At 35.9% G+C, this 27,605-nt stretch overlaps 1 protein-coding gene across 1 annotated transcript; it reads right to left on the reverse strand.

Moving 5' to 3' along the window:
- Positions 1–407: 407 nt before the first annotated feature.
- Positions 408–27,600, reverse strand: LOC110451631. The gene is made up of 14 exons (XM_021499749.1): positions 27,577–27,600; positions 27,139–27,241; positions 22,234–22,357; positions 20,822–21,964; positions 18,629–18,826; positions 17,751–18,002; positions 16,405–16,638; positions 14,306–14,667; positions 13,695–13,769; positions 11,988–13,017; positions 10,785–11,567; positions 7,897–8,429; positions 5,579–5,796; positions 408–5,094 (listed from the first exon to the last, which is right to left on the reverse strand). Exons 3-14 carry the CDS (start codon positions 22,334–22,336, stop codon positions 5,004–5,006), a joined length of 5,022 nt encoding a protein of 1,673 aa, XP_021355424.1. The 5' UTR covers positions 22,337–22,357; positions 27,139–27,241; positions 27,577–27,600; the 3' UTR covers positions 408–5,003.
- Positions 27,601–27,605: the final 5 nt, after the last annotated feature.

Raw genomic sequence — 27,605 nt, forward strand, 5'->3', positions numbered from 1 at the left:
TGAGAAGAAGTTGTTTAAAGGCTTTAAACGTATTTCACCATTGTGACATTGAATATTTGTCAAGGTCATTCATTTTAACAAACTTCGTAGCCCTTCATCACAGCATGCTACTTGCCAAATATCATAACCCAAGGCCTCTTAATTTCACAAGAAGTCGTTTAAAGGTTATTCACATATTTGACCCATGTGACCTTGAAAATGAGTGAAGGTCATTTGTTTGAACAAACTTGGTAGCCCTTCATCCCAGCATGTTACTGGCCCAATATCATTACACTAGGCCTCTTGGTTATTCAGAAGAAGTCGTTCAAAGATTATAACATATTTGACCCCTGTGACCTTGAAAATGGATGAAGGTCATTCATTTGAACAACTTGGTAGCCCTTGACTTCAGCATGCTGCTGGCCAAATATCATCCTAGGCCTTTTGGTTACTGAAGAGAAGTTGTTTCAAGTAAAAAGTTGAAGCCGGAGAGACGGACAACGGTCGACGGATGACGGACACCGCACCATGGCATAAGATCAGACACACAGATTACAACATCAAGTAAAAGTTTCTTGAACTGATACATTTATTTCTTATGATTTTCATACATTCACAAACAAATATAATTCCATCTTAAAAAGTAACTTTTCTCTATAATATGATATTATCTTCTCTGTCGAATCATATCTTACTTCTGTTCTGCATCTTATTGATTTAATTGGGACAAATATCTTTCATACATTTTTGCTGATGCTTTTATCGTGCGAAAATGTCTGGGTTCTATATTACAGATGGATTATTAGGATTTTCTTTTTTATGATTGCCATGCAAGTCACAAGAAAATTTTACAGCATTTAAAAACAATTATCCATTTACATTATATGATCTACTTGCATAAATATTGAAGGTCAACAAAATAAAGTACATTATTATCTTCTACATTTACCACTGCATGTTTGGCATTGACATCATAGAACCCTACCAAATACAGATGGCATTCATAAAGGCTGTAAATGCACATGTTAATGTTATCATGATCGTGACATCATAATTTTTAAGTTGGAAACCAATGACATTCCATAAGAAACGTCTTGTCCTACTTTTTGTATAAGCATACATGATACCATCCTTGATACTCCAGTGGTTACGCTCACTTTCACTCTATGCACCCCTGGAATATGTCATTGCAAAATTAAAGGCATGCAGCTAACTGTTTGATTGGTCAGGTGTTTTTTAACTTGACCCATCAGTAAATATTATTTGATTGGTCAGGGTTTTTTTAACTTGACCCATCTGTCAATATTATTTGATTGGTCCGTTGTTTTTTTAACTTGACCCATCTGTCAATATTATTTGATTGGTCAGTTGTTTTTTTAACTTGACCAATCACTATGCTGGTACCTGTCACTGGAAGAATACAGAGGAGCAACAACCAATTTCAAAGCCAGTGAATTACTATTACACTTCCATGCAATTCTTTTAACATGCATCAAAGGATTAAACTAGCCTATTTGTATCATGTACAAGGTGGCCTGTACGTGTACAGAACCTTTAATTCTGTCATGACACATTCCTGGGGGCAGAGCTCACAAGGTGGCCTGTACGTGTACAGATCTTTGGTACTGTCATGACATATTCCTGGGGGCAGAGCTCACAAGGTGGCCTGTACGTGTACAGATCTTTGGTACTGTCATGACATATTCCTGGGGGCAGAGCTCACAAGGCGGCCTGTACGTGTACAGATCTTTGATTCTGTCATGACATATTCCTGGGGGCAGAGCTCCCAAGGTGGCCTGTACGTGTACAGAGCCTTTGATTCGGTCATGACATATTCCTGCGGGCAGAGCTCACAAGGTGGCCTGTACGTGTACAGATCTTTGATTCTTTCATGACATATTCCTGGGGGAAGAGTTCACAAGGTGGCCTGTAAGTGTACAGAACCTTTGATTCGTTCATGACATATTCCTGGGGGAAGAGTTCACAAGGTGGCCTGTACGTGTACAGAACCTTTGATTCGTTCATGACATATTCCTGGAGGCAGACTTCACAAGAGAGCATTATACCCTGGCGCTGGGATTTCGTAGATGATGGAGGTTTTGACATAATTTATTGATCTTTTCACATGATGTAAATATTTTGACTTGATAAAGATTTAACAACATACATTGTAACATAATGAAGCTAAGATATAAACTTTGATACAACCAAGAAATATGCATGTATCCAGTAATGTCCAAGGAACCTGATGGACAGTAATGATCACAAGTCTAATGTATAAGGTACCATATATACCTAAACTTTAACATAAATTACATGTGTAATGTATAAGGTACCATATAACCTAAACTTTAACATAAATTACATGTGTAATGTATTAGGTAGCATATTACCTTAACTTTAACATAAATTGCATGGATAATGTCTAATCACATAACCTTAGCTTTAATACAAATCACAGGTATAATGTATAAGGTAGCATGTTACCTTAACTTTAACATCAATTACATGTATAATGTAGCACATAACCTTAGCCTAAATACAAATCACAAGTATAATGTATAAGGTAGCATATAACTTTAACTTTAACATAAATTACATGGATAATGTATAAGGTAGCATATAACGTTAACTTTAACATAAATCACAGGTATAATGTATTAGGTAGCATATTACCTTAACTTTAACATAAATTACATGGATAATGTTTAATGTTTAAAGCACATAACCTTAGCTTTAATACAAATCACAGGTATAATGAATAAGGTAGCATGTTACCTTAACTTTAACATCAATTACATGTTTAATGTAGCACATAACCTTAGCTTTAATACAAATCACAAGTATAATGTATAAGGTAGCATATAACCTTAGCTTTAACATAAATTACATGTTTAATGTTTAATGTAGGAAATAAGGGCGAACAGTCAGTCACAACAGTGAGAACACAGGGGCTCGTTACATTGCCTAATGTTGATTTATTTTTGTTATATGTGTTGCATAATACAGACTCCACAGATGGAATTTCGTAATAATAAAACAGTTATTGCCCTGGTGTGAGGGAGACCTGAAGAGTTGTTCCCCCTCGACAAATCATGTTTCCCTTGGGCTTCGCTCTCGGGAAACATGATTTATCTCGGGGAAACAACTTTTCAGGTATCCCTCACACCAGGGCAATTAGTGTATAAGGTAGCATATTACCTTAACTTGAACATTAATTACATGAAAACCGGTAATGTTTAATGTAGCACATAACCTTCGCTTTAATACAAATCATAGGTGTATTATGTATTGTACCATATAAACTGAACTTTAACATAAATCACAGGTATAATGTATAAGGTAGCATATAACTTTAACTCTTTCACAAATTACAAAAGCACAGCGACAAAAATCACAGGTACTATATGTATGGGAGATAACTCTATTATGTCACAAATATAAAATGCACAGAATATGATAATGACACATATCACAAATGTACAATATAACCTTAAGTAAATACAGTATTGTCCACCGACTTGCAACTAATTGATAAAAAAAATATATGCCGCAAACTCTGGAAATCAAGCCAACTATATAAATATGAGCTCTTTTGAATTATAATTTATTTAATAGCCACATACACCAGACAAGTATCTATTGTAGTCAATATTTTACAACCTTGAATGATACAAGGATGTCCGTGAATTCCTTCAATCATAGATGTCAACCTCTGAAACCTCAACTAAAGGATCTCTCCCTCATTCCATATCTCAAATGTGGGGTAAAGTCTATGAAAAGATTTCACTTTTTGTCCAGGGAGCAAGTGGTCACTGGCCGAATCTCACATTGTTGAGCATAAAGTAATAATGCTAAAATAATAATAAAATAAAAGTGAAAACAACTAAAATAAGTAATAAATTATAAAATTATGCAGACTTTTTTACAGTGCATTAATATAAAATAATATGTGATAGCTTGAAATTGTTAAAGACAATTTGACAGGCTTTTCACTGTTTGTTGCCAATATTTTAGCCTATTTATATAATTAAACTTGAAGTTGACATATATTTTGAAAAAAAGTTTTTGAGGGTAAGGTTTCTGTGGCCCTACTCTATATCATTTCCAATCAGAGCTCATGGTGGCCATTTTGGAATTTTGATGCCATTGAAAATCATCAACAGTTCAAAAGGATCACCTAGAGAATATTTGCACCTTTTTGGTTCATACTGGACTGGCAGAACTGAAGAAGAAGTTTGTTCAAGACAATGTTCAAGTTAAACTTTTACCCCTGCTGAAAAAATGTAAGTTGTCATTTTTCTTGACAACACTATGTGCTAAATAGTTTTGTCTAGTGCATGCTCATGTTATATTCAAAGATTAACTTAGTGAATAAAGGTGTTAACAAGATATAGCTGTTTCATGATTAACCAATCAATGGGATCTATTTTTACATTGGGTACGTACCTGACCCAATAACTACAGAAAAATCCTTTCATTATATTTTTATCAATGAAATACCAGGAATTATCAATCTGATAAAAACTTATATCTTCACTGCAGTGAAAATATACATGAAATACTATATCTTCACATACTTTTTGTTTTGTCCAATCAGAGCAGTACTTTATATTCACTGCGTAGATTTTCAGTTTGAAGTGCAGATGACCACCTTCATTGTCAATAGAATAAGTGGTTGTTTTGCAACATATTCAATCTCGTATTTACAAAACACTACACAACTGATATTATTTTTGTTTGTTAATATTACCATATATCAGTGATAGCAGCAAATGGCAGAATTGCGTTGAGTATAACCCATTCAAAAAGGTGCTCTGCGCATGCCTTGTGGTCAAATTTGACATCGCTAGAACCTGGCATCAAATATTGCTACTTCTGGCAGTTTTCTGATGTAAAAATATATGATTTGTGTTGATTTAATGGTTTTCCTGTTAATAAATATTTCAATTGTATGGTAGAATGAACCAATATTTACACTTGTGCTTTGGGAGACAATTAAATATTTTCCACAAGCTCCATACTCATTGTTCATCGAGGGACTTTTTTGTGATTCCTTTGGTTTTCAAATCATACAACACCATATCTAGGTAGCTTGGGTCCGGGTATCCATACCTTAAACAAAATTAAATAAAGCTACAGAAAACACGTTTTAAAAAGAGAACATAATTTGCTATTTTTTTTTTATTTCATCTCCATTATTTTATCATAAAAGGCCTGCAAGGTACATATGGTTTTTCTTTTACAAAGCATTTATCAAATCTACAGTTTAAACAAAAACCTTCCAATGTAAGTAAAGACTTGGAAGAGGTATGAGGATCCTTAGTCTAATAGCATCAAATGTTATGGTAGTAAGACTTAACGGAGCCACTTATTGTAAGCCCAAACTAAGTCTGAAACATATTTTTAAATCCATCACTTTATCATTAGAATGCTTCAGAATTTCAGAACTGTTATATTATAATTAAAGCATAACACTATTATTTAAGTAGTGAAATATATCCAGAACAAATCAGAATCTATCGTTAATTAATAGATAATGTATAGCTATCACTTATTAGATACATAGACTTTTTATAATGTGATATTGTAAGCTTACGCTTCTGGGCCCCCGTCAATACTTGTTTTGTGGTGAATGTCATTCCAGGTCACAACCCCATCATTCCCAGTTGTCCTTGAGCTTCCAATGGTGAACACCAACTTCCGGTCAAAGGCTATTTTTAACAATCTGGCCACAAGACGACCTTTCTTGTTGTCAGGAAGAAACCCAGGTCTGGTGATACCCTGGTAGTATTTACCTGGTGTAGGATGATCTGGCTACAAACATAGGAAAGCAGTTGAGGAACAAGCATGATTTTGTCAGGGTTGTACCAACTTTTTCAATAGCCCTAACTAACTCCCTATAAGAAGTAATAGTCATCAGTTCTAACTAACTCCCTATAAGAAGTAATAGTCAACAGTCCTAACTAACTCCCTATCAGAATAAGTCAACAGTCCTAACTAACTGCTTATAAGAAGTAATAGTCAACAGTCCTATCTAACTCCCTATCAGAAGTAATAGTCAACAGTCCTAACTAACTCCCTATAAGAAGTAATAGTCAACATACCAAACTAACTCCCTATCAGAATAAGTCAACAGTCCTAACTAACTCCCTATCAGAAGTAATAGTCAACAGTTCTAACTAACTCCTTATCAGAATAAGTCAATAGTCCTAACTAACTCCCTATAAGAAGTAATAGTCAACAGTTCTAACTAACTCCCTATAAGAAGTAATAGTCAACAGTCCTAACTAACTCCCTATCAGAATAAGTCAACAGTCCAAACTAACTCCCTATAAGAAGTAATAGTCAATAGTTTACTTACGGCCTCGGGACAAAGTTCACCAGGTTGGTCCCAACACCTCGAGAAAACAGTTTTGACTATTGACTTAAAGGGCATGAATTAACTGTTTTGTTACTTACAATTATCTGTATTGACTACATTTGTATACACATGACAAAATGCAACACAAGTACATCAATGGAGATTCCTTCACATCGCAATATGCCGTTAGAATTTTTACCGCAGTCTTTATTACATTTTTGGTATTACAAGAATCCGTTTCCAACTAATTCCAGTAAACCCTAGCTGCTCTGATATTTCTTGAGCACTTTAATCGAGATCAAATACATGCTTGGGCACGTTCTTTGCTAAGGAAATGTGTGTTAGTTCGAGAGCTTCCCATGAAAATAGTTTCGACTAATTCATGGCTGTATATGAATAACGCTATTTTCACTATGAAGATAGTCAAAACTTGTTTTATCACTTCTCATATAGAGAGTCAGGTAACAATCCTAACTATTTCCTATCAGAACTAATAGTCAACAGTCTTATTTAACCCCCTATCAGAACTAATAGTCAACAGTCTTATTTAACTCCCTATCAGAACTATAGTCAATAGTCTTAATTAACTCCCTATCAGATTTAATGGTCAAAAGTCCTAACAAACTCCCTATCAGAGTTAATGGTCAAAAGTCCTAACTAACTCCCTATCAGAAGTAATAGTCAACAGTTCTAACTAACTCCCTATTAGAAGTAATAGTCAATAGTCCAAACTAACTATCTATCAGAATTAATAGTCAATAGTCTTAATTAACTTCCTATCAGAACTCATAGTCAATGGACATAATTACCTCCCTAACAGAACTAATAGTCAAGAGTCCAAACTAGCTCCCTATCAGAAGTAATAGTCAATAGTCCAAACTAACTCCCTATCAGAAGTAATAGTTAATAGACATAACTAACTCCCTATCACAACTAATAGTCAAAAGACATAATTAACTTCCTATCAGAACTTATAGTCAATGGTCTTAATTAACTCCCTATCAAGATTTAATGTTCAAAAGTCCTAACTAACTCCCTATCAGAAGTTCTAGTTAAAGTCCTAACTAACTCCCTATCAGAATTAATAATAGTCAATAGACATAACTAACTCCCTATCAGAGTTAATAGTCAACAGTCCTAACTAACTCCCTAACAGAAGTAATAGTCAATAGATCAAACTAATTCCTATCAGAAGTATTATTCAATAGTCGTTACTCACTCCCTATCTGAAGTAATAGTCAACATTCCTAACTATCTCTCTAGGAGTAGCAGTGACCTAAAAATAACATTTAAGTGTAGTACTCCTCGATGTGTATCTATATATATGAAGTTTAATAAGTTTAGGACTTTTAGTATTAGGGTAAAGGAGTCAAATGCAAAATCTAACCATAATATGTACAGATGAGTAGACTTACGGATAGAAAAGGCTAACCCATACGGTAATGCCGCTCCTATATCAAGATTTAAAAATCAGTTTTCTATTTTTATAATATCTATACTTCCTAGATAAAGCTCTAAAGAATAGAAATTACTCCAGTTTGAGTCATACTCACGCCTTGTTTCCCTGGAGGGAAGTGATAGCTGATGTTGATGATACCATATCCTTCATGGCCAGGCAGGGAGCCACCTCGCCTAGACGACTTGGTGGTAGTCATGGTCATCGTCCCCGGTGGCTGGTCCCCTGTGATCTTCCCATGAACAGCTCCACACTGGGGACAGGCTGGTTTGTACTTAAACTGCTGGTCTATACACTCTCTACAGAACATGTGACCACACGACAGCTTCTTAGGCTCATCAGTCATAGTGTCAATACAGATACAGCAGTTCTCTGTGACCTCCGAACCTGCCCCTCGGGTACGTCCAGTCATGTCAGGGGCAGTGTGACCCTTCTTAACATCCTCTGATCCATCACTGCTTTTGTTGAAGACTCTTTCAAAAGCATACCTCAATGCAAGTACAGCTACAGTTTCATCATTGCAGAAACACAGTGTTTTCCTTGATGGAGTCTTCGCTGCATACTTTTTACAAACGTTGGCTATCAATCTGCAGATACTGTTAATTGGAGTAGCATTTTTTTCAACAGCACCTGTTGGTAAAATAAATAGGAGATGTTACTTTTTGAATCACGGCCAGATCAACATTGCAGATATACCGAGTCTTCTTGGACAAGGTCTTAACCATTATTCTCCCGATAGTTAAAATTGGAGTAGGATAATTCCTTAACTCTATCTGTTAATAAGGGAAATGTTTATATTTCAAGCAAAATATGAATATCAAGAGATATTCCAACTTCTTAAATTTAACAAGAGTGTCATAGGGCATAACAATATACACACGTCATTTGCCAATCTGACATACTTAAAATCCGTCTGATGCATTATTGTACCTAGATGTATTAAAATATGGAAATATAAGGAGAAGAAACATCATTTGTACTGTATAACTCAGTTAAGTTGAGAACTATTCCTAGAATGTGGTGAAAGGTAGAGAAAACATACTGTACTTAACCAAAATAAGCTGAAGGAATATATATAGATCATGTATCCTTTAAGACTTTTAAACAAGCGGCCCAGAGGGCCTGTATTGCTCACCTTGATATTTAAGTAATGGTATGGTGATCATCATATTCTCATTTTGTATGCCAAATATCACATATTAACTCCTAAGGATAGTGCCATTCCCCGGGGCAAAGCCTTATCCATTCTTCACGCTCAGCTATTGTAATTTTTGTTACTTTGGGTGGAGGTCTCATAAGTTTCAATCGAGGATTAAGTCCCTCTGTACTCAAGTACTCAACTGGAAACTCAACCATTTCGATCCACAGACTAAGTCTCTGCGGGTTTGGTTAGACTCCTAGGAAAATTCTAATATCATGATTGTGTTTGTCTCTTCATGCACAGCAAGTGTGTATATATATATGGTTATCGGGTGGGGATCTCAACTGTTTTCAAGTTATGGCCAAGAAACTAAGTCTCCATGGGTGGGGCCAGACCCCACAGTCAATTCTAATACTATGATTGAGTTTGTCTCCTTATGCCTAGCAATTATAAATATGGAAATGGGGTGGGGATCTCGACCATTTCAAAATGATGACCCTCTGACTAAGACTCCATGGGTGGGGCCAGACCTATGAACAATCCTGGAACTAGATGTGTATTTGTCTTTTTCTCAGAAATTGAATATATGGTTATAGGGTGGAGATATTAATCATTTCCAAGTTAAAATCTCTTTGAGGCCCAACCCTTCAGCCCCTTGGTCAGCCCTTCCCATTGTACAATTTTTAATCCCCACAACTAGAGAATGCTTCCAACCAAATGCGTTGATATACTTCAATTCCAGTCAAATTTAGTTGATATCCTTCTCTTAGTTCCAGAGAAGAAGTTGCTTAAAGCAATATGGCTTTTTGGCTTTGTCCCTCAGACCTCCAGGAAGCCATCCCATCTTTTTGTACAGGTTTGAATCCCATGACTTAAGGATGCTTCCTACCAGATATGGTTGATATCCTTTTACTTCCAAAGAAGAAGTCCCTTAAAGCAGTATGGTTAAATTAACCCTTTCTGACAAAGCCCCTAAGCTCCCCAGGGAGTCAGTCCCTCCATTTCTACAATTATGAATCCTCAGCACCTAGGGATGCTCCCAGTTAAATTTGTTAAATTCCAACCAGTGGTTTAAGAGAAGAAGTCATTTAGAGATATTGTTGATGGACAGACGGATGAATAGACAGATGTCTGATGGGGCGGTATTGAATTAGCACACCTTGGTCCTTTGGATTAGGTGTTCATATAATGTACATGCATATAAAGTTTAATCAAAATTAAATGATACTTAAGCAAGTTATGCTTGATGGATGCTTCAATTTCCCATACCATAATATATCCTGTCAAAATTTCTGACAGAATTATAATTAATAAATGAATTGATATAGTCCATGTAGTGGCTGAACCAATTTAGTAGAGGTAACTAGTAAGAAGCCCATGGGCCTCATTAAAGCTCACTGGGTACTGACCTACTGTATCTTTAATAGTATGTATGTATCAGAAATTTAACACACAGGCTGGGAACATTTCAAGAGAAATATGAATGTATGTTTTTCTGTGAATTCAAAAGAAGCTTGAGTTAAAATTTGTCAGCTATTTCAATATGATCTAAAATGTGAGAAACATTGTAATTTCAAAGGTCACAACATTTGTATTAATTCAAATTGTATAAATTTGTTGACAAAAAAATACTATAAATATGTACATTAGAGATTTTAACAAAGTACACAATTGCATATGTATGTACCATGACTTATTTTGTGAAAATTGAGACTTAAACAATGTTACTGTGAAATGGTAAAGAAAAGAATTCCACAAAAATAATCTGACAACATACCGAAAGTCCTTATATCTTATATTGATCCTGGATCAAGTTAGAAATAATAAGAAATATGCTTTCTTACCAGTTCCAAGAATTGGTAATGCTAAAGATGTAATATCCAGATGTTTCTCATCAATATTTGAGAAGATGTTTTTGTAAGATTTTTCAAGGTTCATCCAGTAACTACTCTGGTCTGCGACGGCAGTGACATCCCATTTAGGTGCAACCACATGTAACACATACTTAAAGTGAGATCGACCCGCTAAAGTCTCAAGTACCTCAGTTAGCTTTGGTTTTCTGCGAATAAGTTTTAGCTCTGACTGGTCTTTATCTATATCTTGTCCAGCTACTCGAGCGATTTCCCTGGCAATACTTCCTGTACTGTCACACTGGACATTCTCGGGACTGACAATGGCGTCAGCCTCAATCTCCACAATATTTCCATGGACAATGTGTGCAATCCAATTATTCCCTATCTGATACTTAAAACGTAGGCCACTGGATGTTGAACGTTGAAAGTTCATATGTTTATCTATACAGGATGGACTCGCTGGGTCTACAGATGATCCATCTCCATCTGCAGATACACTTCTGAACCTTTGTAAAACTGGGGTAGTTTTCCTCAGAGACATAACAGACGATGAGAAATTGCTTCCACCTCCAGTGCCAGCTCCATAGCTACTTGACCCAGCATTTCCAGCAAAACATTTGGTGAAGGTCGTCTGTATCAGATCACACATCTGTGTGTCCTTGTCAATGAAGTGTACCTCGGTCAAGGTCGAGCGACTCCGTCTTGATTTACTGTACTCCTCTACTGCTCGGTAGTACTGTTGGGTACAGTGTTCCTTTGGAACCGAAAATATACCTGTGTGCATGGTGAGTAAATGGTGATTAGTACGTGATCTTCGTTTAGATATTACAACTTTACTGAGTCCTGAATTATCATATTAGTTGCTGACTGATGGAATGAATAATTAATCAATTTTTTAGAGTAACATTATTGATTTTTATGTACAATAAGCTTTCTGTATGAATAGTTCTGTTATTACCAGATATGTTTCTGTCACAATCTATTAATTGATTAGTAAACATTTTTGTGAACTTCATTCAATGCTTTGTAGTTTAAGATTTATATTAATGTGAACTTTTTATAAAGTAAGCGGTATTCCTATAAGATAAATCTATATTTCAATTATTCCTCAAAAAAATATCTAATTTTTAAAAGTGACATTTCATTTTGAGTTCATTAATGATTTTTACATCTGTACAGTATATATAGAGTTACCTGAACTGATGGCAGGTATAGCTATAGACTTGTATTGTTGGAAGTCTGCCTCCTCCAAACTGTTCTTGACAGCAGTCTTTAAATCTTCCAGACATATCTGCTTCTGGTCCTGACCATAGTCGTACCACCTTGGACCTACACTGTGGATAACACCCTTGTACTTCAGGTTACCAGCAGTGGTAGTACACACCTCTCCAACTCTCAGGGGTCCATACCTGGCTATGTAGTCCCTACCCTCCCGCTCAAAGTCGTAACCAGCCGCATTAGATATCACATAGGCCACTCCCCCTCCATGTTGTAAATCACCATTGGCAGCGTTTACAATACAGTCCACGTCAAGACGAAGGATACTGCCAGGATAAACTCGTACTAACAGTCCTTCTGGTGTAGTGAAGTCTTTAGGACTAACACTACCATAACCAGATATAGATTGAGATTGCCATGGTGACTGGCTCGCAGTGAATGACTGACTGAATCTGTGTCTATCTGTCGAAGTGCTGTCCCCTTTATTTTGCTGAAGTGGTGTGTTGTCAAACCGCCGATTTCTCTTTGTTTCTGTCTGTTTTAATCTGCCTAATCCCAATGAGATCTTGTGCTTTGCTGTCTGTAGCTGACCGTAGGATTGAGCCATTAAATGGACCATGCTGTGTTCATCTTTTTCAAGTTGATAGCAGAAAACTCCATCAACAGACTTGTGAATCTGTTCGATAGTTCCTTTGACATTCGGTTCCTCAGCTGGCGTGAAAGAGACATCATCTTTGTTCATTATCTCTAAATGCTTCAACTTGCTTTCAATGTTAATTTGCATGGCCTTCTTATCACTCCTTTCCTTGAAAGATACCTGGAGCATGCCGCCTCTGTAACACACAGCTTGTTGATCCATTTTTCCATCTCTACAGCAGAAAAACTGAAGAGCCAGAAAGGTTTCTTTTGGCATTACAATACTGATATCTGGTACATATTCAGAGTCATCGTGTGGAGAGCTGAAATGATCCCTGGTGTAATCGACTTTGTTCAGGTCCCTGTCCTTCTACAATATAAAAGTGTTTGTATTTTGAGTCAAGTATTCAAACATAGTCTGATTCACAATATTCTTATTTCCTATGCCTCTTTTCTTACCCAGTTCAGTTCTATCATACAGACACACCAATAAGGGAAAGTCTCTTTGTCATTTCATTGTATAACATCTCATCACAAAGGGGTAAAGTTATCACATTGTTATGTCCAATGGTAAAGAAATCCTCAGCAAATTAATCTCTATGTAAAAAAGATTTTTTTTACTGCTTTTTCATTTACTCAATAAGCATGAAACATTCACATGCTTTGTAACTGGTAATATGATTGCAGCATCATTGCCAACAGTTGCAGAACCGTTACCATCGTCTGTATGTGATGCATGTAAACTGCACTTAGTTTCATCAAGATATCTTTAACGGTTTACAAATGTTAGGGCTTGGACAAAATTCTCCTTAGAAATTTGCACTTATTTGACCTTTGACCTTGAGGTCAAGAGAGAGCAGCATACTAGTTTGGAATTCTGTAAAAAGCCCCTTTTTGTGTGGAAATGTGCCTCAAATAATTTTACTGTTTAAAACAGTTAAGCATCTTAATTTTTTTTACCCAAGCCTGCACCGGGTGCAAAGTTAAAGACCTCAAACTAGTTCTGCAGTAATGTTACCCGACTCATGGTCATCTAAATAAACAAACCTTTGCAATTGCTGAAGAGTCCTTTGTTGATCCTGTGACATCTGGAGATCTCACGGCAACTTGAGCTTTTGTTGTCTACATCACCAATAAGAAAAATGGCAGTCACAAGTTTTCAAACAATCTCAGGTATCTCAATTTATATTCGGCACTTTCTAAGAAAAAGCGATAACAAGAACTGGTATATAAGAGCTATGAAAGCCTTCGCTTTTGGACAAAAGATGAAATCTTAAATCAAAATGAATTAGAAGTTAATAGAATGAATCTTTTGAATTTCATTGTGTACCTGTTATCCCTGAATTTTATTTGGTTTGGAAGGACAAAATGAATGAGTCTAGGATTATTGTAAATTGATAAGCATGAATGAAAGATGGGAATAGAATCCCGGCAAAAAATCATCAATTACCTTAAAACAGAAAGTGAAACTACAATGTAGGAGCTTCAGATGAGGAATACAAAACTTGTGCTACATGTACACAATGCCAGGAATGTCCAAGCAAATTCCTTGAATAAAATCTAGAATGCTTTGAGCTTTCTCTTTCTAAAAACATAACTCTTAATATTTAACTTTCAAGTCCTTTCTAGATTTTAAATACTTGTATCAGTGTACTTACCCCTGCCTGAGCCAGAAAATTGCTCAGAATATTTCGAACCACCTCCTCCCAGGAAATGACAAGTCTATTGCCATCCACCACATCCTCTGTTAACAGGCACTCCAGCTTCAGGTGCCCGGGAATGTCTCCTGGCCAATGTAGTTTTGCGTGATGGTCACTTAACTGTTTTTCCAGTTTTGTCATGTCATATGACATGAGGTGCTGGACTTTATTTTGGTCAGCATCTTTGATAACCAAGGGGCAAGGAACCTTAAAGGTCGGTCCTGTGTGGCTGACCCTGTGGCCCAGCATTTCATGGTAAGTCTGCACAGTGAGTGTTTTCCTATCCAATTTATGTGTTCTCTGGCAGACTCTGTCTATCACTGTAAGGAAATTGATTTTGTTTGACAAACATATATGCATAACACACTGCAACAGAAATGTTTAACAGATTAAAATTTAGTTTAGAATCATTACTATTGTTACACACCTTTGAAATTTCAACTTAAAACAAGCTTCCATGTGGATTCAAGTTTGGTTATATATTAACAAAACAAGAGGCCCATGTTGACTTTTGACTACGGCTAGCACTTAAAGTTGACCTTTGACCTCATAACTGTAATAAAAAAAAAGATTTGCACTGCTAGTCTACATAACATAACCAGGTATCATGACTCTAGTCCAAATGGTTCTTAGGATATTGTTGTTTGAAGTTTTTATTATATTTGACCGCTGTGACCTTGAAAATAGGTCAAGGTCATTTTAATGAAGAAAGTTGATAGCACTCTATTCCTAAGGTACTTACTGGCCAAATATCATGACCCTGGGCTTTATGGAGCTTGAGAAGAAGATTTTTACAGCTTTTTAACCCATGTTGACCTTTGACCCCACGACTAGCACTTAAAGTTGACCTTTGACCTAATTACTGTAATACAGAAAAAGATTCACACAGCTAGTCTACATAACATACCTAAGTATTAGGACTCTAGTCCAAATGGTTCTAAGGATATTGTTGCTTGAATTTTTAAACATATTTGACCCCTGTGACCTTGAAACTAGGTCAAGGTCTTTTTAATGAAACAACTTGATAGCACCCCAACCCAGGTACCTACTGGCCAAATATCATGACCCTAAGTCTTCCAGTTCTTCAGAAGTTGTCGTTCAAAGGAAAAGTTGACAGACAGACAGACAACATTCAGACACTGCAGTACAGGCTAGCTCACATGGCCCTTTGGGGCTAGAGAACTAGAGAAACTTTGAGGGAGCTCACAAAGATATACCCCCCCCCCACACCTACACTAGCTTCTGAAGCAGAAATTTAAAAGCTTCAAGGGCCTTAACTCCAAGAAACAAAAGATCCAAGAGGGATCTTGGTGCCAACTATATTGTACTGTCTTCATTAAGTCTATGTCAGTTCAATCTTTATTTTCTTCCCTCTTATCTTTTCTCTGTTCAGTTTGTCTGGGAGCAATCTTGTTCTTCTGATCAGTCTGTGAAATTTGAGTACTTTCTGAAAAGTATTGCTTACAAACTTTAACTATCACATTCAAGATGGCTGCCTGTTGGCCATTTTGGTTTTGCAATCAGTCTCAAACTTTGATATGAATAACAAAGGATCATGGGGAACCTACATCTGAAATTTGAGAAAGATCCTGTCAGTGCTTTATGAAAATAGTGCTAACGGGAATTGTTTAAGGATGGACCGCGGATGAAGAGTGATTTGATTTGCCCACCAGGATAAAAAAGTTGAATCATTAAATTCTGCAAGAATACAGAGTTCATCTCTTGCAAGTTTAAAAAAAAACCTGGCCTAGATGGTTTCATTCCTCTACTTTGTTGAGACAGGCGCTGTTAGGGAGATTTCTATTAAGATGAGTTTTATATAATTAGAGTATGCGTTCAAACCTGGTTTTTCTATCAAAACTGCCCATATTTGGGTACCAGCTGGGTTCTCACTTACAGCACTAAATAAAACACTGAAATCAAAAATTTTTCTTCAAATATTGAAAGTAAATTACAGCTATTGTGAAAGGATTGGACACTGACGAGAAAAAGATGTAGAGAACACTTACTAGGTCAAATATACTACGTTTTATCTACATTGCGTGTAGTAACCTTACCTCCAGGATCTTCAAAAGTGACGTGAAAGTATCCGTCAGATATCTCCTTGACCTCAGTGACATCACTACCACCGCTTCTGCGGCTATTCTCAAAATAAAATTCCAAGGTGTCCAGACTTGTACCTTTTCCGACCCCACTGACAAGGACACTGTGAGATATTGGCACCTGCATCGCCTCCAGCAAACAGTTTTCCAATGTTGAATTCTGACAGGCATTCTTCAATTTTTCAAAATCTAAAGAGAATTTAGTCAGAATTTGTTCAGACTATTAAAACATTAAAGAAGGAAATGAAAAAGACATGTACCGTTGTGCTATTTTTAATTTTATCTGAATTTGCTGTTTGGACAGATTTATGTCTGTAATGAAGGCTTCTCTTAAAATAGGGTAACCAACTTATTAACAAGAGGCTTGTATCAGTCACCTTGTATTATATAGTCCTAAGGGGCATGGCCGGACTCCAGGTCCAATCCTGGTAGCATAACTGTACGTGGTTTGTCATTCCCAGTAATTGTAGCAATGCTTGTATAGTGGGGTTCTAGAGGGAACAAACCCCTAAGGCCATTTTGATAGCACAATTGTGTTCCTATTTTGTTCAAATATTGAGGTAAGGATTTGAAATGGCCTGATAATGCTTGCAACCGAGAATGGTTGATAATTTTTTCACACTCCAAAGAAAGGATCTTGAAAGCAACATGTCCGAATAACCCTTGCCCTCATACAGACCCCAGTTGATCAGCCAATTTGTTAGAATGATTTTGAATCCCCACCACTTGAAAATGCTTCAAACCAAATTTGGTTGAGATCTATATCATAGTTCCAGAAGAGAAGTCAGTGTCAGTAATATACCAATTTATCCAAATTACTCTGTCCCTTCACTTGTAAAATGGTGAATCCACACTACCTGAGAATTTTTTCAACCAAACATGGTTGATATCCATCTTATAGTTCCAGCAGAGAAGTCCCCTTGAAGCAATATTGCCTATTGCCAAACTACCCCTTATTGACATGCACCTTAGCCCCCCCCCCACCCCCCCCCGTCCCTTACTGGAAAAAAATACATCTATTCCTACCAGCCAAAGACACTTTAATTAAATTTGATAATTTGGGGCAATTCTGTTCAGCAGTTTATCAGAAGAAGTTTAAGATTAAGAAAACTGTTGACGAGGGGATGACAAAAGCTACATGATATGACATCTCACCTTATCAGTAGACAGTTAGAGTATCTTTGAAAATCTTACCAATCTCTTTGTTCCAGGAGAGTATTTCATTAATTTATTTAACACAATATTTTGCTAATGTATTAATCATGATTACAAATCGACTTATGATGGCTAATGTTTTATACCTGGATCACCATCAAATGTAACCAAGACTGCACCCTCCTCTTCTCCGTATAAAAGTTCTAATGGAGACACATTGACTTTTGATTTCAGAAAATTCTCGAGCACTTTTCGTGTCGTTGTAGGATTCATGTTCCTGAAGAAAACCTTTTCCTTGTAAAATAAAAGACCGGCTACGGGTTCCAGGGCCTCAAACAATCTCACAGTCAAGGAAGACTTGTCTAAGGTGTGCTGTCTTCCAAGAACAAGTTGTGCATCTGAAATAGGCAAGACCTGTTATTGTAGCCAAAAACACCTTTTCCAAATGCTTTGCAAGGAGCTGAACCATTTCAGTGGCCATAAAGGACAAATTAAGTGCTCCAAAGCCAATTATTCATATTTTTTGGTTAAGAATTATTGGACTATATCGCTAAACAGAATGAATTTTAATACTTAATTGTATTGAGTGAAGTGACCTTGACATTTAGCCTCAGAATGAATGAGTGTTTGGCCCATAAATGAGTAGAGTTAAAGAGTAGGTGAGAAATTCACCAAAATTGAACCTGTAAGAATGCATATTAAAGTACATTGACCTATGAACCCAAAAACGTACTTGTTTTAAGGTGTATTTACCTTTGTTTAAGGTAAAGTTATTAACAATAGCAGGCAGAGAGTTGAAAGTGACCTGAGATGAAAATGCTCAAAGACAGAATAATGGATAGTTATTCAGTATAAGTCCCATGACTCACCTAAAGTTTGTCAGTGGGGATATACAAATAGCTTATTTGTAACATTTTATTTTTGAAAATAAAAATGCAAAAGTTTTTGTTTTGATTTTAAATGGAATGAGTAAGGGTGAAACCTGCTGTATAGATCACTTGTCCACCAGTAACAGATATATTACCTTCCTCATTTTCATACGTGATGAAGATGACACCGTCTTTCTCTCGTTTTGATGCATCAAAGTTTTCAATGTCAACTGGATGACCCACTGCTCTTTTGCTTTCAAAGTAAAGTTCTACAGTGTCGTTTGATGTTAGTTTGTCCATTCCTCGTACTTCTATAGTACAGCCACTTGTTGTCTTCTCGGAGTTATCTCCCTCTAGGAAATTAGTAAGAGTGGTCAGCATTAAGAAATGGTTTTTTTTGTGTGTTCAAAGGCTATAACAACAGTATCCTAATTAGAGTGAATAAAAATATCTCAAATTTTATTTACAAGTGTGTTATAATTGCAGAAGTTATAGAAATGCAGATATACTGCAGGTTTTATCAGGACATCTTTAACTTACCACTTATATTTTTATGTGACCTTTTCATTAGAGGAACTGCCTACTGCTAAATTATTAAATGCATATATATGAACAAGTTCTAATTGTACTGGAAACCATAGTCGCAAATGATGCTTGGATAGAGTTAACAATGCCATTTCATAACTTGCATACTAAGTTTAAGCAAAACTAGACACAGTGCACGTGAGGGATCGTTGGCATCGTCTTGGCATACACCTTTAAAAGTTTGAAACAATCAAACATTTGTGTACCTTTGACCTTGAGGTAAAGTCCTCAGTGACCTAATGAAAGTGCACTGCACATCGTCTATGGGTGATGCATGTATACTCCAAGTTTCATCAATATATCTTTAACAGTTTAAAAGTTACAGTCCAGACAAGATCATATTAGAGAACAAGAACCAGAAACAGAAGAACCTGTTGAGTTCTAATAAAATATTTCTCCCTTCAATCGAAAGGGAGACATTATTAAACCAGTGCAGAATGTAAGAAGGTAGAGTTGGAACAACAGTTTTAAGCATTTTTTTATACAAGTGTTAGGTGTACCCAGTATCATTAGAGTTGGTGCAGTACTTTAGCAGTCCTGACAATGTTCCAAAACAAAGGGACATAACTCAATAAATAAGGGAAGCAACTCTAATTCAGATTATTTAATTAATTTCACCTCAATGTAAGGGTTGTGTGTACAAAGAATCATTCAAATCTGTGCAGTACTTTGGAAAGAAATGTGCAAAAAAAATCTTAATCAAGGGACCATAACTCCATAAATAGAGTGAGGTAACTCCAATTTATATACTTTATTCTTTCATTGTAAGGGTTGTGTGTACAATGTGTCATTCAAATCAGAGAATTTCTTTGGAAGGAGTAGTGCAAAACAATTCTTTAAACAACTAGGGAATAACTCCATAAATAAGGAAGGTAATAATTGAAATTGGTCCAGTACTTTTGGAGGAGTCACTCCCAAGCTAACTTTAACATATTGATCGAGTTATTCACAGCTGGTCCCTATTTGTCACAAAGCCCAGTTCACTACACACTTTCATCTATTTTCTATTTTTTGCGTCCAAAGACAACATTTTTTTTAAAATCTGGATTCGTTTGTTTGTTTGTTTGATTTTGTTTAACGTCCTATTAACAGCTAAGGTCATTTAAGGACGGCCTCCCCTGTGTGCAAGATGCATGCGTGTAGTGTATGTGTGTGTATTTTGGGAGGCTGCGATATGTTCGTGTTTGTCTCCTTGTGATAGCGCGGAACTTATGCCGAGTTTATAGTGCTACCTCACTGAGACATACTGCCTAAGACACCCAGCAGGACACCCCAGCCAGTCACATTATACTGACAACGGGCGGACCAGTCGTCCCACTCCTAATTTGCTGAGCGTTAAGCAGGAGTAGAAACTACCATTTTTAAAGACTTTGGTATGTCTCGGCCAGGGGGCAGAACCCAAAACCTTCCTCTCAGGGGCGAACGCTCAACAAATGGCCAAAAGTGAGGCATTGTCAAGGGAGACACTAGGAAGAAGAAAGTTATTTAGAAAGGAGAGAAGAGATAAGGGCCCAAATTTAGTTGCCTCTTACGATCATGCAATTGGGGGCAGCAGGGACAATTCTTACGCCCTACCTGCAGGGACACTCTGGATTCACACACACACATCACTGCAACATGTACAGTTACAGGCCTGAATTCGAACTCTGGACCATGTAATAAAGCTACCTATACTTGTCACTGGTGGTCACCCAGTCCAGACCTGCCTTTATATTAAAGATATTGCTATATGTATTATAAGTTTTTTTCTGTTCTCAAGTTACCTTGGTTGGCTGATGGCTGTTTTCCAGGAGTTGGTTTATCCTCCAAATCTTGCAAATACTGGATAATTTTTTGCATGGTACCAGATTTTGCAGCTACGTGGACTGTGTCAGAGGTCTCTTCCACTGAAAAATTGTTCATCTCTGCGGTACCGAGACCAAATCCTACTTTTGAAACATCTGAAATAAACGGAAAGTCCTTTACTAAGAAGGCCTCTTCTTTGAAATTTTCTCTAATTTTGAGCCCAACACGCTTGGAAGATGAAGCCTTCATTGACCAAACCTGTACTTGTCCAGTCTCAATGACCTGCCACACACAAGTGATACCGTCTTTCTGTAGTATACTATCAATGTAGTGTTTTATCTCTGGTGTCAACAGCAGCTTCTTCATCACCATAGAAACATAGAATGTGTCCGTTTTAATCTCTCTAATAAACTTCTCCATCTCTTGTCGACCTTGTCGGATGTTCTCTTCAGTTCCAGTCCATGTTACTTTTGTGTTGCAATCCCGTACAACCGCTGTGAGACCATGGTACTGAGCTATCAGTTGATCCATGACTCTAAATGTCCTCAACAAACATCCTTGTGATGGAGACTCTAAAACTGTCTCCATGGTAACGCTGTACAACTTGACCTTTGCCTCCACGTGTAACTGTTTGACAGTTTCTGTAGGGCCTGTTATGATCAGACAATTCAAATCCTTGTCATACAGAACGTCAGCCTGATTTTGACCAGCTTTGATCAATGGAACAAGACAAGCAAGAGCTTGTTGTAGCGGATCCTTGTAACCTTGGTCTTTGTTGCTAGCTGGTTCCTTGTTGCTCAGAGATGAAAGGTAGCATTTCTCTTGATGTAAGTTAGGAAGAGTTTTAACAATTAACTCTCTGACTTTATCTCTATAGTTCTCAATTGGGATTTCTTTTTTAATCAGGAGTTTAACAACAAGTTTTTGGTCCCTGTTTTCCAGAATGAGATTCGAGCCCTGTTCCGCAGCTAGATTTGCTAAATCATGCTTACAGAGATAGTGTATAAGGATGCTGTTCCCTTTTGGATAGAAGCTCATTTTCTCTTTTTCCTCATCTTCCAGTTTCTCTATCTTCACTTTTACCATGGTGCAAGTTCTTTCCACAGAGAAATCTTCATTAGCTACAAAGGTGACATAGAAAACTTTGATGAACATTATCTATCAATAGCCTTAAAAATGTCCTTATCAATAATTACTGAATAAATGATTTCTTTTTCCTAGAACTGTTATCTATCATAAACATGTAAGAGGCTTATTTTTCATAAAAACTTCAAACATTTGTTTTATTACACATTCCTTTCAGAAATACAATTACAGATAGAATGAAATGCAAAATGAAACCAGGTGTTTTTTTGTGATTACCTAGTATGATCACAGTAATATCACTTACCTTGATTTTGTGTAGATCCAGGTTGAGGTTTTTCATTTTGAAACTTGCCACCACTGTCACCCTCATGCTTTCTAAATGTTGGTGGCGACAAATTGTCAGCCATATCAACAGGTTCAATTCCTCCCTGGAAAACCATGAAGTTAAAGCATATTGGTTATAGAGAATCACAGGAGACCCCTGTATCACTAAGGGTTGAACAATGACACTTGCTGACAATCTACAATTAAATTTTGACATTTAACAAAGTCCATTATGGGTCATGTGATAACTAGAAAGTAACAATGAAAACCATTCATAACTTGAGAAAGACACCAAGATGGAGTCAAAAGTTTATAGCTTTCTAGTAGTGTTGTCAACCTTTAACCGGTTACTTGGTCGGAAGATCGTGAACCGTTTACCAAAATCAGAAACCGAATAATCGGACATTTATTTACCTCAATGGGGAGCTCCATGTTTACCTAGCTTATACCTATTGATGAGACCGAAATCCGATTTTTTGGCAATAAAAACAACGCTCAGGCCTACACGTTTGAATGTTGTTTTTGTATTTGATAGTAAGGTTTTACAATGAGATGCCGACCACACCATAAAAAGCCAGAAGAGTTTTTAAACGGAAGCCATAATGCAAAGTTGGGAAATGGAACATTTGCTAAACATATAATGTATTTATTGTTTTTTGTTGTTTGATTAACATACTAACCGTTTAACCAGTTACTTGGTCGGAAGATTTTTTGAGTAACCGGTTTCAGAAATTTTTCCGGTTTGACAACCCTACTTTCTAGTCATCTGATTAATAATATAACATGCAAATAAATAACTATCTAAACAAATTATCAATTGACAGATAAATTAAGTGGCATAAAATATTATATCAAGACTATTATTTTTTTAAAACAGCTTAAGAATACAGAAAAATTTGCGCATTATTGGGGAATTTCCTTGGACTTCTCTACACTCCCTTTGCAATATGATGTCAAGGTATTTCCTTATTTCAGCCATCTATGCTGTTCAATTTACAGTAAGATGTCGTTTACTCACCTGGCCTGTTATCATGTGTAAAATAAGCATACAAGTTTGCAAACTTAATTAAATCTATATCAAATATCTAATTAGAACTCCTAGGATTTCAGAAGCACTATGTTGGTTTTTTTTTTACAAGAATAACCTATGTTGACATTTGACCATGGCAATTAGTTCTCTATGCATATGTTTGACCTAAACATGATGATCGGTTAGAAAAATGATGTGCACAATTTTTTAGATATAACAGATACCTTTTGAAGTTTTTAACATATATGACCCCTGCGATCTTGAAAGTAAGTCAAGATAAATTATTATATTAACCTAAGGAAAATTTATAATTAGGGCTAATTTTTTTTGTACATTACAAATTCTAGATGTTGGACAATGGAATGCTGGTCGTTATATACATGGGCATAACTGTAGGTGGACTAGTTACATTTATGTATGGAGGGTTAATACTTCCGTCATTTCATACCCACATGTACGATGGGAATATATAGAGTACGTCACGCTAACACAATTGGTACAATTTTGACAGTGTATCGGTAATATTTAACAACTCAGATCTTGTATCTGGAATTGATTCTTGACGAGGACTGCCCAAGGTGGTTCATTTTCAGAGAAAAAAAAGATTCTTAGTAATTTGTTCTAAAAATAGAACACCTAACTCGCAGTGAGATTCCATCTAATTTTTCGTCATGATGAGTACCCAAATTGGTACACCGTATCATGATCACAGGCTATGAAACTTATTTTCATTTCTACTAGTTGATGTGCCGATTGAAAAAAACATATTGACCATAATGGTTATAAGGACCAGAAATCAACATTTACACATGCTTATGATTATGGTGTGTTCTCCTTTCTCCCACTTTTTAAAAAAAAACATAGAGGCAGTAATGTTGTGATAGCAGTTATAGTCTGTTTCATATGTATTTTACCTGGTTTTTACCTGTGTTCTCCCACATTATCTGTATCATGTATGCAGTACTGTCATATACATATACATGTAGCTTTGATATAGTCTATTTTCATCATTTTTAGACATTTTTTCATATCATATACCATATTCATCAGCTAGATCATACAAAACAGTAACGTGAAATCCACAAATATATACAACCAATCTTTTGCATTTAGAGTGACATTGTGATAAATGTGCTTGTTATGGAATTTGTATTTGGTGCTTTGCTAGGATTTCTTAAAATCATGGACTTATCTGTGATTTTTATTGACTTTCCAATATTTCACCTTTAGTAAGTTAGTGCTATTGTATTAGTTTTATATCATGTATCTTTGTGCATGTGTGTATTTTATGAATATGATTGATTTGATCAACCAGCGCTGAGTATTCCATGTGCACATGTAATTGATTCGTTTTATTTATTTTCATTCCCAGCTTTGCATCTGTTTTTGCATACCCCGGTATTTAATAATAATACATGATATCTGTCTTTACTGATTATATTTGTCATACATTGCTAGCTAAATTTAGTTCTATTTTATGAAATCTATATATAACATACATGTAAATGTATAATAAAAAATTATAAAATTGATTTAATATGAAATTAATAAAAGCAGATTTTCAGTTAATGTATTTTGATGTGTTTTTATTAAGTAATAACTGGAATATTGTGTAAATTGATTCATAATTCTAGTAAATATTACGAAAAATCAGGATATATATTTGTTAAATATTCCTATAACTAACACAGTATTTCCCATTGGTGAACAGGTAAATACAGGAAAATAATCTACCTGTACTATACCAGAACTGACTATAATGACACATCTATTGTTGTCCAGTGTTTATATAATTCCTTTGACCAGAAAAAAAGTGGGAGAAAGGAGAACAAACCATGATTATAACCCCTTCAAAGTAAGCACTGTTAGCTTGATCATAATGGTATAACTAGAGTCTGGTGGTAAGTACTGTTAGCTTTATCATAATGGTATAACTAGAGTTTGGTTGTAAGTTCTGTTAGCTTTATCATAATGGTATAACTCGAGTCTGGTGGTAAGCACTGTTAGCTTTATCATAATGGTATAACTAGGGTCTGGTGGTAAGCACTGTTAGCTTGATCATAATGGTATAACTAGGGTCTGTTGGTAAGCACTGTTAGCTTGATCATAATGGTATAACTAGAGTCTGTTTGTAAGTACCGTTAGCTTGATCATAATGGTATAACTAGAGTCTGGTGGTAAGTACTGTTAGCTTTATCATAATGGTATAACTAGGGTCTGGTGGTAAGTACTGTTAGCTTTATCATAATGGTATAACTAGAGTCTGTTGGTAAGCACTGTTAGCTTGATCATAATGGTATAACTAGGGTCTGGTGGTAAGTACTGTTAGCTTTATCATAATGGTATAACTAGGGTCTGGTGGTAAGCACTGTTAGCTTTATCATAATGGTATAACTAGGGTCTGTTGGTAAGCACTGTTAGCTTGATCATAATGGTATAACTAGAGTCTGTTTGTAAGTACTGTTAGCTTGATCATAATGGTATAACTAGGGTCTGTTGGTAAGCACTGTTAGCTTGATCATAATGGTATAACTAGAGTCTGTTTTTAAGTACTGTTAGCTTGATCATAATGGTATAACTAGGGTCTGGTGGTAACTACTGTTAGCTTTATCATAATGGTATAACTAGAGTCTGTTGGTAAGCACTGTTAGCTTGATCATAATGGTATAACTAGAGTCTTGTGGTAAGTACCGTTAGCTTTATCATAATGGTAAAACTAGAGTCTGATGGTAAGCACTGTTCGCTTTATCATAATGGTATAACTAGAGTCTGGTGGTAAGTACCGTTAGCTTTATCATAATGGTAAAACTAGAGTCTGATGGTAAGCACTGTTAGCTTTATCATAATGGTATAACTAGAGTCTGGTGGTAAGTACCGTTAGCTTTATTATAATGGTATAACTAGAGTCTGATGGTAAGCACTGTTAGCTTGATCATAATGGTATAACTAGAGTCTGGTGGTAAGTACCGTTAGCTTTATTATAATGGTATAACTCGAGGCTGGTGGTAAGTACTGTTAGCTTTATCATAATGGTATACCTAGGGTGTGGTGGTAAGTACTGTTAACTTAATCATAATGGTTTATAACTACAGTCTGGTGGTAAGTACTGTTAGCTTTATTATAATGGTATAACTAGAGTCTGGTGGTAAGTACTGTTAGCTTTATTGCAGGTGAACAGATATTTAGGGTTATAAAAATGTACCATTTACTTATCATTGGTTGTCGAAGCTTAAACTGTCAGTCTCATATTTGTGTCCTTTCATGCTGAATGTACTGATAAAGTTGATATAGTAGTCTACACCAATGAAAAGCTTCAGGTAGCTTTTTGCGGTGCATTTTAACGTTCCTATACTAATATATGTGACTTCGGTGCGTCATTGATATGGAGGAAATAAAATCCAGAAATCTTACAGTTAAAAAGGTGAGTTAAAATACTAAATAATCCAACAGGATCTTGCTAATAGCAGGAGGCATTGAATTAACAGGGGTCAGATCAGATCAGAACTTGTGGAGTCGGTGTTTAACGATTAACAATTATATTATGGGGCATTTTAACTCACAGTACTTAAAATGATGATGTGAATTATCAATGTTAACAAACATATCTCTGTTGCTGTATTTCCTTGCTTGATTGTTTAGTGACCATTTTGCTTCAAGTTATTTCAGTTGTTTATCAACAAGGTTTTGGTCTTTAATTCTACCTGTATATTTACCGTTGCATGTACATCAATACATAGTATATTATTAACTTGCATATCTACAAATGTTCTAAAACGAGTTTATTTGGAAAATTATTTGCAAATTTATTTATTGTTTTACTAATAGTCGGTGCTACCTCATGACAAATGTACTCACCTTCGACCTCGAACGAAGGTACAAATGCAAGAAGTCACTAGCTACACGTTGTCCTAATCTGCATTTTCTAGGTACTGCCCATGTCCACTTTCGTTTTCGTATTCTGGAAAATTGAATAATAAGAAGAAATCAGCCTATATTATAGGCATTATAAAAGCATAAATTAAACCTTAATTAAACCAAAATCTTCAATTAATCGTGTAGTAAACAATATTAAGATAATGTTTTAAGAAAAAAAGTCATGATTAGTTTGTCCAATGGAATAGTTCGTCTCATAATCAGTTCACTTAACTGTTCAGGTTGTTGAGTGCCCTTAGGCATGTATAATGGCTTGTAATGGCTTTTAAAATCGAACAAAATGACAACCTAGGTGTCAATGCTATATGATTTATTATTATTATTATATGTTGTGGGAAATTTAGCAAACAGGCAACTTACCGACTGGGTTGAATGAATGCATGCGTCAA

The sequence above is a fragment of the Mizuhopecten yessoensis genome, unplaced genomic scaffold (assembly GCF_002113885.1).
Source record: "Mizuhopecten yessoensis strain PY_sf001 unplaced genomic scaffold, ASM211388v2 scaffold6135_2, whole genome shotgun sequence".
Taxonomy (NCBI): Eukaryota; Metazoa; Mollusca; class Bivalvia; order Pectinida; family Pectinidae; genus Mizuhopecten; species Mizuhopecten yessoensis.